The sequence below is a fragment of the Oreochromis aureus genome, linkage group 23 (genome assembly GCF_013358895.1).
Source record: "Oreochromis aureus strain Israel breed Guangdong linkage group 23, ZZ_aureus, whole genome shotgun sequence".
Classification (NCBI taxonomy): Eukaryota; Metazoa; Chordata; class Actinopteri; order Cichliformes; family Cichlidae; genus Oreochromis; species Oreochromis aureus.
The window spans coordinates 22,716,903-22,728,975 of NC_052963.1; the positions used below are offsets into that span (position 1 = coordinate 22,716,903).

Genomic DNA, 12,073 nt, shown 5'->3' on the forward strand with positions numbered 1-12,073 from the left:
TAACATTGTTTTGTGTCGGGTGATTCCCGCCTATAATGGGAACCCATACAAACAAAACTTGACGACTTTAAAGAGTTAAAGTCGTCAAGTCATCAAGACATTCCTGTCTTGATGACTTTCAACATTTCTGTAAACCCAGTTTTTTAAGGCACTGACGCCAAAGGACACGTTGTCATAACATCTGACAATACATCAGTATCTGATGCTCTGGGCTGAAAGTATCTTGGAACCTTTATTCTGGGTTTTTGTAGGAAAATAATCAACATTATAAATATTTAGTTTATTGAGCAGCATTATGTTCTATTATCCTTTTTTTTCTATGACCAATTAACCTGTTACCCTTGGATAACACTACAGTGTACTGTATACCAAAGAATTCCTAATAGAAATGAAGTTAGATGCATACATTAATATTTGTGAGATGATTACTATATCTGCATGCACAGCATCTGCCCTGAGTAAACTCATAGTGAGAGAAAACCCTGCAGAACCCTTCTTCAAAGCTGCACAAACACAGCCTTTTTAATCTATATTTTAGCATGCACAACACACAGAGGTTCTTAAATGTTGCTCCAATTAAAAGGAAAAAAAACACAGTGAAACGTGCATGCTTAGAATCCACGCTGCTGTCTAACACAAAGTTGCTGCGCCTCTGATTTCAGAAGCTGCTTCTGAATTTCTCGCTCTTGTTGTCATTTTGGCGTGTAAATACATTTTCTGTCCTCCCTCTCCGTCTCTCTCTGCAGCAGATGGACGCAGGGGTCTGAACAGTTGGGAGTCAACGTTGGGTAATTGTTATTGCGGCGCTGCGAGCAGAAGGATGTGTGCCGGTGATGAAGTGTTATGATGGAGAGGACCGATACTTGTGGCCGGCGCGTATACGCGTTACGGCTGAGCAGAAGCAGCACTTCAGTGCCATCGCTCAGAAACACTCACTTCACTCGTTCTCGTCTCCTATTGCCTCTCTCAGGCTCTCTCTCTCTCTCTCACTGACATGCAGACACACTCTCTTGGCAGCTCTCGAAAACACTCACGCCCTCAAGGACGCACACACGCACACTCTCTCTGTCTCCGTCTTTGCATACGGCAAGCGGTCGAGGAGGTGTATATCCAGGCTTGGCCCCGGGGCAGCCGATGGATAGATGAGGTGCCTTTTTAAATTTAGATGCTAAAGAATGAGCTTAGAGGGAGAGAGGTGGTGGCAGTGTGGGTGGTGCGCGAGTAGATTAATTCTAAACAGCAGCGGGGCCATAGGCCGTCGTGAGGCTTTTGGCACCATCAGTGGCCTGATTTAAGCAGAGCCTTGCAGCACCGAAGTAGTGCCACTACTTTTTCACTTCATAAAACCCACCTGCTCCCCCTCTGCCCCCAACCACTCGCCATCAGCCACCTCTGCACCAGGAATACGCCTCACCTCGGGATCCAGAGAGGAAGGGAAAAAAAGGGGGAAGAGCACTTTTATTCTCAGACTGTGATCTCAATAGAGACCTGGGAGTCGTAAACTGTGGCAGGCTAAACTCTTGCTCCTGCTTTCTACTCTCCGGGCAAATGTTACGACGATTTGTCTGTGTGTGTGTGTGTGTGTGTGTGTGTGTGTGTGTGTGTGTGTGTGTTTTGGTTTCCCTCTCATCTCCCTGAGCACCGACCTCCATTACTGCCGGCTGACCCTCCTTTTCCATCTCGCTCCCTTGCTCACTTGCCCCCCTCACACACACTTGCACAAACACCAGGTGATAGACTGGCAGAGCCGTGTGAAACTTGCGCCTGTGCTAGTGCGTGTGGGTGTCTGTGCGCGAGTGCTACAAAAGTGGAACAGATGCATTAAATGAATGTATTGTTAGGGCCTTTGCATTTCACACGTCAAATAATCGAGTCAAATCCACATATTTGCAAACACGAGCAATTCACTCTGCATCTCTCGCACGCAAGGCCACCCCACCTCTCCCTCCCTCACCCCACTGGGAGGCTTATTTTTGTTGCACAGAGCGTGTTTGGTTATGTGTGTGTGTGTGTGCGAACTTTCAGAGAGTGTTTGGAACTGGCACTCCAGTGGCCAGTTTCTCAGTGGCGAAGCGTGAGCCTGCCTTTAGATTGCTGTTTAACAAGCCAGCAGACAGAGCATATTGGCTCTGGATGGACAGGGACGCCCACTGGGAGAGACACAGAGAAAGAGGAAGAGAGGGAACGATGAAGAGGAGGGAGGGAAAAGATGCACAGATTTTAAAAAGTGCGCAGAAATGGGGAAATGGAGGACGGAGCGCAGCTGTGTGTGCGACAGGAGAGAGAATAAAGTGGTTCGCACTGTGGTTGGTAGTCAGCTGGTTGTGAATAATGATTTTAGTGTTTGATTTTAGTGTTTGATTTTTGCATTAACATTCTTAGTATTGATCACTGTGTGTAGCCATCTGTCTCACAGTTGTTAGCACTATGCTACGTGTAAGGATCACGGATGCTCTATGAGAACTGGATACCAGACTCCGGCATGATATCGGTCCAATTAGCGTTCATCCAGCGTGGACACCTTCCTCTGGGTTGTGTGTCCAAGTGCACATGTGAGTGGGAGTGTCGCTACTCTTTAAATAAACTTCCTCTAGCTTAACTGCACTAACCCACTGGGTTCAAGGTTATAAATGGCTGTTTTTTGACTACTTTTGATTTCACCGTTAGAAACAGTTTACCTTGCCTTGTTTGGTATCATTCTTTTCAGCACAACCTCACATGTCTGACTTTGCAGTTATTTTTCATACTGTATTAACACATTAACACAATGGACCTAAAATCACCAAAAAAGCACAAAATCTGAGAAGCAAAAAGTTAGATGTTTTTACTGTAACAACCACAAACATGTTAAACAAAGCATTTTCATAACTTGAAATGCAAACATAAATTGGACATTTCAAAAGATTATGTACAAATGCAGCAAAGAGCAAAGGTACAACTGTTTACATTAAATGCAGGCGATGTCTCAGGTGTGTTTTCCCAATCAGGTGCCACAATAAGATGCCACACAAATTATTTGTGTCACTTCAAGCACCAGACAGAGCGGCACATTACTGCCCTGACGCCTCCAGGGTGTATCACTCCTGCAGTTGTCCCCCTGGAGAGACACTGGTGTCCGCCTTTGGTGGCTTTTTGGCTAGCATCCTTTCTTTTACTGCTCTTAAACTTGTACTTTCTGCCATGACCAAAAAATTTCCCACGTGTGGGACTAATAAAGGCTTATCTTATCTTATCTTATCTTATGTTAGCTTATCTTATCTTTGACATTCAGTAGTCACCTCACTGCAAAAAACATAACTACACAACACGCTAACTACACACTCCAAACACACAAATCTCTCTTAAATTTTAAAATCTGCCATCGACATCACTCTCTCTCTTTTGCTGCCGTCCCTTCCCTCTCTAAGCAACCAAATGCCATGTGCCACTGAGGCCTGTCGAGTCTGAGATGTAGCTACTGGGTTTTTTGCAGTGTCTCTGAACACTGCACGATCTGACCTTGGGCTGAACTAGCAGAGATGTCAACTCCTGGGAAGATCGGCGACTATCTTGAATGTTTTCTGCCTGTGAATTATCTTTCTCACTGCAGAGTGACGGACTTCAAATTGTTTGGAAATGACTTTATAACTCAAACTAACAAAAAACTTCTGCTTTTATAGAGGTGCTCGCACTTCCTGATGATCAGGTAATCAAGAGTATTTAGTAATCTGCATCAGGCTGCTATCTACCCTCTTAATTTATGTGGAAGCAGTGAGAGTGGACTTAGTTTTTCACACTCATTCTGCATTTTTACTTATCTTTTACTTATCTACTAAAATTAGTAACACAGTGACTTATGGCATGTCTGCTTGGTCTGAGCTTGTATTTACAAACTTTTTAAAACCCTAAAACTGAAAGACGGGGTACTTTACTAGACTAATAATTACAACTGCGAGGCATAATAACTTTTTTTTGCCTGCTACTGATAACCCTTTATCCACATTGTTTTGCTAACAATTCAATTTCATTATTTTTTATGCTGTTCTCCAACATCTGCACATCACATACAGCTATTTCATTTACATTCTCATTATAATCTATCTTTATTCTGGCTGGATTAAAGGAAAGAAACAAAACACAGACCATGTTCATCACATGCATAAAGTACAATAATGAGACATTAAGCTGACCTGTTTTACCCAATCAGCAACCTGGAATGCAACAATACTCTATTTCAGTGCCACATAAAATCAAGAACAGCCAAAAATCCCCCCAAATGAAAATGTGGATTTGAAAACAATGGTGATATTTGCTTTTAAAAAGACATAAATGAACAGCTAGATGAAAGGGTTCATGATCCAGCATCCACAATTATATAATGATGAGGCACCTTTTTGCACAAAAGCTTGTGTATGTGAAAAGAAAGAAAGAAAAAAATGGAAATTCCACTGCCTGCCCTTCCTCATCTTCCTCTCGCTTCCATCATTCCTGCATTGCTATAAAGCCATGTCTCATAAACTAGTGCTGTTCTTTAATAGAGTCTTGTTCCATACATGGCTGGCTGTACAGCGTGGTGGAGTTCACTTTATTATAGGCTCCGACTGAGAAGGTGCTCTCGTAAGAATTTACCGCCGAATGCACGATCCCACAAAGCGACAGGCCCGGCGGTCTCTGTGACAACGCTTTACGGCTTGCGCACGCACACACACACACACACACACACACACACACACACACACACACACACACACACACACACACACACGGCCGAAAACAGACACAAATTGTTGCGATATAAATACTCACGTCCATGAACTCCACGTTGGCTTTAGGACCGGTGGTCTCATTGAGGATTTTAATAGCCACGGGGATCTTCACCGTCTCACCTTCTGGGACCCAGATGCCCTGAAATATACAAGCAATCACCATAAATGTACCCAATAAACAACCCCTGGCACACACTCACACACAGAGCTACTGCAGCACTGACTTTGAATGGTGGTTGTTGTGTTTAACTGTCTCCTGCAGCTCTGATAAATCCAACCCCGTCTTCAAAACATACTGTTGGCCTTCAACAATTAGCTTGTGCATAACTAAGTTTAAAACCCTTTGGATAAAGCGATTAGAAAAGACAAATATCACAATTTCATTCACTTTATGAGGCTTAAATTCTGCTAAAAGCAAACTGCTGCGGGATTGTATTGCCATAAATTGCATGCAGATTAATTTAAATAAAATATGCCTTAAAACAGGCAGAGGAGTAGAGGAATCCAGAGGAATTTGGAGCCAGCGGTAGAACGTGCAGTATTTATTTGATGGTTTTTGCTGATTTTCGGGGTGGTATGAATAATTTTGCCAAGGGCAGCGAATTTGGCAAGCAAAGAGCAGCTTCCGTTCCAGGTCCTTGAGCCGCCCTCGGCTTGCGTCTGTCAGGAAACGCTGTTACAAAAGAAAAGGTTTGTGCTTGTTGTTCACAGGTTGCTCTTCAACAGAGAGAGGTCTGCTGAGGTGCCGATTCATCTAAATATCGATAGTACTGACACCTATGCTGGTATTGGTATTCTATCCACACTTGTGTGATAAGATCGATATTTTGTTTGGGGGAAATTAAAATAAATATACCTCAAATATGACCTGTGAAAGATATCTGAATGTCTGGTGTTGATTGTCAACAACTGAATTTCTATTCAGTCACGTGACCGCTTTGCCATGCAGTCAAGCTCATTGTGACATCACTGGTCTAGTCCAGTCATCTTTCTGCCCGCCTCCTTCAGGCCAATCAGCCTCCACACCGCAGACATTAAATATCACTGGTTATCTGTCATTCTAGTTTGCAGATGCAGCAAACTCCGCCTCTCCCAGTTACTCAGGCTTCATCCAAGCCTTCATATTCATCTCCACCACCAGCATCAAGACCAGGGATGGGCAGCTCCAGGTTTTAGATGTGTCCTTGATCCAATACAGCTGATTTAAATGTCTTGAGGTTCTCCGGAGGCCTGGTAATGAACTAATCATTTGATTGAGGTGTGTTGACCCAGGATGATATCTAAAACCTGCAGGACACCGGCCCTTGAGGCCTCGAGTCGCCCACCCCTGATCTAGACTCGGGGGTCCCTGCCCTAATCCCTATCACCGCCGGGATTCTGTTCTGCTGCGACAGGCCATTCTGGTCTAACCGGTAAATACCTCAAATTGAATTCCGTACATCAATAAATGATGTTCAATTCCTGCTAATGATCTCTCCTTATTTAAATCCCAAGTGGCGATTTCTCACCCAGAGCTCCAGTTCAGTCACATCTACGTGTATCTTTTATAGAATCCTTCATTTTACCCTACTGCCAGGACGAATGCTTTCAAAGTACGGTCAGCTACATGCGTTTTCACTCTGGCTGGGTAAATAATGTCACCATATGGGAGAAGAGCAAGAAACTGATCATCATTAATACGTAGCTAGCTTAAAGAAGCGACTTAAATGATGAGAGATTTACAGTGTAGGGCCATAAAAGTTCCAGTAGTGTTAATTTGTCAGTGTTGTGTCATAACAGTGAAGTTGACCAAATATTTTACCAATATCCAGTAAATCATCTACAGTTTAAATATGTTGCTGTGGAGAAGCAGGGACTGGTGTGATTCAGCCTATAAGGCAGGGTTAAGAGAGATGTGCTCACATGTTGGTGTAGCTGTAACTAAACAGTGATTAGTGCATTTGATAGCACATTAACTATTTGGCATTTTGGCTTTCAAAATACATGAAAAGCTGAAAGATGTGTTTTATTGTGTTAACACGTTATAACAAGTTGTGACACACTGCTGTCCCCTACATAAGCTGCCTTTATAACTTAAAGGTATCAGCAATACCCTGTATTTACTTGATATTGATCGGTACCAGAATCTGCAGGATGGCTTTACCACACACTGACCTTGTAGACTGTTCCGAAAGCTCCCGAACCCAAAATCTTCACCCTCTTCAGCTCTGTCTCTTTCAGGATCCGCAGCTGGGCCTGGTTTGGAGCAGTTCCACTGGGGGTCAGGGGCTCCACCAGCTGAGGAAGCAAAACACAAACACACAGACACACACATATTAAGACTATTTATCCCACTCTCCGTCTCATCTGGTGCCAAGAACGTGAAGAAAACCTCCTGGCAGCTATTGCTTTTATTGCAAAGCTATCGAAAACTAGAAGTGTGCCTTTCTTTTACATCAAATCCAAATATTTTTAACCTCCTGCTACTTGGCACTCTGAATGCTAAAACACATCTTCAGAGCCACCGGGAGCATGCAGCAGGGTGAGGCCGCTCCATTTAAAATAATAAGTAAAAAGCAAGTCTAGGAAAGAGCGGTGGAAGGTGAACACAAGGTTTTTATTTGCAGCAAATAAGAAAAAGCAGCCAAAAAAACTGAGACTGTACGGCCCTGATAGTTATGATTCTGCAACACACACACACATTTATGAAAGACAAATAATTCGGGAGTGTGAATGTGGAGTTCTGTCAGAACTGGCAGTTACCAGAGTGGACCGCAGCGTGCCCACCACTAGGCAAATCACAGCCTGGTGTCAGCTGCTATCACAGTCGACAAAGAGCAGCAGCTCACCAGCTGTGCACATACAAAACAATTCCAATTCAAGGTTATGACAAGCCTCCTCCACGCGCCGCCTCCCTGCCAGTAACAGCTGACACTGAGCAGCATCCCAGCAGCTGGCCTGGCCACCCGCCTTCACCGCTAGCCGCTAAACAAAGCCTCGGCGACTAAGTATGAAAAAAGCAGGAGCTGGCACCTGTAACTGAGCCGTGAAAAGATCTGAGCCAGAGGCAAGAGAGAAAGCCACACACACATTTTCATCCAGGCAGCCTATAGTACACATCTCAGATGAAGCACACACACACATACACACACACAGAAAAAGTCAATGCACCTGATCAATACGTGTCTTAATGAGCCTATCGGGTCCCTCATTCGCTGCGGTTTATCAGCGGCATAATCACCCGGCTTGGCCACGACCATCAAACAATATAATGAGACCATATATCAGTCGGTCAGCCATACAAGCACTTACTCAATGTGATATAAAACCATCAGCACAATAGGACCGGCAATCGCAGCGCCGGTCCGGTCTGCAGAATAGATGACATTGCCCGCAGCTCGGCAATGACACGTCGTTTAATGGCTATCGTTATGGCCGGTCCTGAAGGCGCAGTGTTAAGCCCGCTGAGATGTCACCGCAGGTAGTGAGTTAGAGCAGGGGAAGGGAAATGACAAATTTCATAAGACAGGGGGGAAGTGAGTGAGATGAAAGAGGGGAAGGAAGGAGCGATGAGAGGATGACTGAGTGGATCGAGTGACGGTAACGTGCTGTTTGAAACCTCATTCGGTCTGTAGAGCACCAAAATCGCGTTTTTGTACAAGCGTTAAGATGAAGCGCGGAAACAAACGGCCACAGCTGTATCACATTGGGGCACATGTGAGATGTTTTAAAAGGTTTGGATCATAAATCTAACATGGAGAGAAACTGAATTTTCTTTCCAAGGTCAAGAAAATGAACCTGTTTTTTTTAACTCCAAACATCGATTTTCTTCTTTTTCTCCTGTTTTCATGCAATGTACAGCAATTTAAAACATAGTTCTTTAACATTTTCTGTAACACTGACCTGCTTTGATATATCTCTGTATGTGGAGAACTCATTTATTGCTAACTGACTGTAACGTTGCAGTAACCCCGCCATTTGAAGTGCTGCTTTGATGACATTTTTCAAATCGCTTCAAACGCTGGTAGAAGCTTAACATCTTACCTGACAGTTAACTGTGAACTATGCACACATTTAATGCAACCGTTTGGGCATACTGTGGGTATAGGTAGACATGGTCAAGACGATCTCGTGAGGCTCAAACTGAGCATCAGAATGGGGAAGAAAGGTGACTGAACTCACTTTGAATGTAGCATGGTTGTTGGTGAGTGTTTCAGAAACTGCTGATTTGCTGGGATTTTCCCACACAACCATCTCTTAAAGAGAATGGCCTAAAAAATTAGAAAATAGCCAATGACTTTTGGAGAACCCAGAGGAGAATGTCCAGACTGCTTTGAGCTGACAGGAAGGCCACAGTAACTCAAATAACAACTTGTTACAACCAAGGTATGCAGAAGAGCATCTCTGAACACAGAGAGGAGCAGAAGACCACACTGGGTGCCACTCCGGTCAGCTAAGAGCAGGAAACTGAAGTTGCAATTTACATGCGCTGACCAAAGTTAGGCAACAGAATATGGATGGGCTTTATAAGTCTTGATTTATTTATTTATTTATTTGCAAAATTGAGATGATAATATCCAAATAAGTACCAACAAGTGCGATTCATATCATGTCAACATGGACCAAAATCTTTGAGGAATGTTTCCAGCAGCTTGTTGAATCTGTTCCATGAAGAATTAAAGTAGTTCTGAAGGCAAAAGGGGGTCTGCCAGGTACATTTATAAATGTAGCTAATAAAACAGCTGATGCACACATGGTTACATTTATAAGTACTGTATCATTTTAGCTGGGAGAACTTATGGGAATACAGCGCTGAGCCCAAGCTGCACTTCCTCAAATGGCCACTTGGGGCTGGCTCCAAAAACGGGAATCAACAACTGTTGAGTCCCATGGTAAAATGCCCAATTTGACAGCAGAATAAGCATGTTTACTGCCTTCTGCACATAAAAAGTTCTGGCTTCTATAATCAGATGTTATAATTTATTTCTAACATCCCTGTGCTTTGTTTAGGACCATTTTTAGTGCAGTTGTTCTGATGATTAATATGGCTAACTATGTGGTTGATTACACTAACAGACTGTCAAAGAAAGGTAATTTCTTCAGTTTTGGTGAGTGAAATTCTAGTATTGCATTAATATGTTCCTTCACCCCGATTAGCAGGTACCTGTCTCTGAAGGTCACCCATACAGTCTATGCTTCCATCTTGTTAATAAATCTTCCAAGTTCTACCTGATAACTTAGCTGTCTTTTCTCTTATGCTCACCTCCGACTCCAAACAGCCAAGACAGGCTTTACAAACAGTGGGTAACATCACTGCATCTATACAGTGTGCCTCTGAGGCTTTAAATGAAATATGAAATTTTCTAGCAATGACTGGTTGCTGACTGGATGTATTTACCTCAACAGAAAGGGCAAGCTTTGGTCACATCCATCATATCAGCATGGTATTTGTGCAAAGAGCATTTTTTGCATTTCGGTGTGTGTGCATACATTGCTAGAATAACAAAAAAACAATTGCCGCTGTGGGTGGAGAGAAATGGAGTGATTTGGAAAGAGAGAGCAGAGATGAGGCACAGGGAGGTGGTGATGGAGCAGTAATAAGAGCAGATGGTGACAGGCTGTAGTTGTTATTGTTTCATTAGGATGAGGCTGGACTGGACTGGAGAGGAGAGGGAGAGGAGAGGTCTATTAAATAAGACACAGACCCGTAGCCGACGAAGCTCTCTTGAGCTCGTTCTCACTCGCGCACACACTCACCACGCCACTTTATTTACCAGCTAATAATGCGCCGTGCCTTTGCCAAATGAGCTTCACTGGTGGCGCGGTGGAGAGGATTGGGATGCTTCATTGGACAAATAAGCAGTATGTTCAAGCCTCGAGCTAGAATACATTCACAGAATTATTGTGTATTGAATAAGTAAACAGTGTCTTCAAACATGAACTTGCTCTGCAAACCCTCGGGTACATGCTTTAATGTTCGCATTACCCATTCAAAGAGCTACATTTGTTGTGTTGGCTGTAATTGAAACATATTGAGGTGAAACAACTTTGTCGTGCCACAAGCGTTTGCCCCGGAGCAGTCGCAGTAGGTGGTCTCGGGGCCTGTGTTGCTGCCTGGTCAGTTTTCAGGTGAACTTTGTTGGCTTATTTTGATTCTTAGTGATAGAATCGACTGATGTCGGACTTATGAAAGCACCAGTGATTTAATAGGGGTTAAAACTGGGTCACTGGAATTTATAGACAGACAAACATGTTCTATAAGAATAACCTCACAATTACAAATGTAAAAATGCGATAGCCATTTAACTATTAGACTCAAACACATGGACTGAGACATACAAGGTCACGAAACAGGAATTTTCTTTGCACCTAAAATTGTTTTATTAAACAACCAGCATCGTCTGCTCTTCATTCTAATGCTGTTGTTTGTTTATGTGGGTTTTGTGGGGGGGGTTTTAGCGGCTTTGAATATTAATAACTTTGCCTCAGCCGGAAAGTACGTTGGGTCAACTCCTGTTTTTTTAATTTGCTATATAAATAAAAATGATTTGACATCATTCTTGACTTTGTTATTCGAATCTGGCGAGAGTGCTTAAACAAGCGTGCAATATTGGAGAAAGACGAGCAGCAAAGAACTAATTCCTCCACTGCTGTACTCACTGAAACAGACTTTTTCTTACTAATCTCTCCTGTCACTTGAAAAAGACTCAGTAACTTTCACATTTATCATTTAAAAAGAAAAAAGTTCTTTACTTTAGGCTAAGTTTGGAAAATACGGAGGACCTAATAAGCCATAACTGATGAATTAATAAATATGACTTTAAATAAACCAAAGATAATATTATAACTAAATATAGGTATTAATTATGAAATTATTAAATCAACATTTTTTTTTTTTTACATTTACTTGTGAATTAATTGCCTGCGTTATTTACTTTCCTACTTAACTTCCCTTTTGTTGTTAGCATTGATTATACGGTATGTATTATACTGTCTGTTACTGCAAACGTTTCTAATCTTCTTTGATATTTTACACAATTTCTTTGGACATTGGTTCCTTTTTCACTCATTTTCAGTTCAGTCCTTGTGCCTGAACGTTTTTGTTTGTTAAACCATTTAGCACTGACCTGTGAATCAGTCAAGCATAGCAAAGGCTCCTAACTCAAGGGATGAACCAGTGTTTTGTCTAGACATACAGTTAACTTAACAAAGAATCAATTTTAGATTGTATCTTTAGGCACTCTGTTACTAGCAGGCTGTCACAAAAACACATAATTTGTTCCCATTTCTTTAGAGTAATCTATGAAAAATGCCAAAGATAACACAATCTGGCATAAAATAGTATTACC

General features: G+C 42.6%; 1 protein-coding gene across 1 annotated transcript in view; it reads right to left on the bottom strand.

Moving 5' to 3' along the window:
* Positions 1 to 12,073, bottom strand: part of si:ch73-383l1.1 (receptor tyrosine-protein kinase erbB-4) — a 354,070-nt gene that overhangs the window by 60,474 nt on the left and 281,523 nt on the right. Inside the window, exons 18-19 of the mRNA XM_039607089.1 lie at positions 6,900 to 7,022; positions 4,786 to 4,884 (exon numbers count right to left, since the gene is read on the bottom strand). Coding sequence (XP_039463023.1) covers positions 4,786 to 4,884; positions 6,900 to 7,022 — 222 coding nt within the window. The remainder of the gene's footprint in view (positions 1 to 4,785; positions 4,885 to 6,899; positions 7,023 to 12,073) is intronic.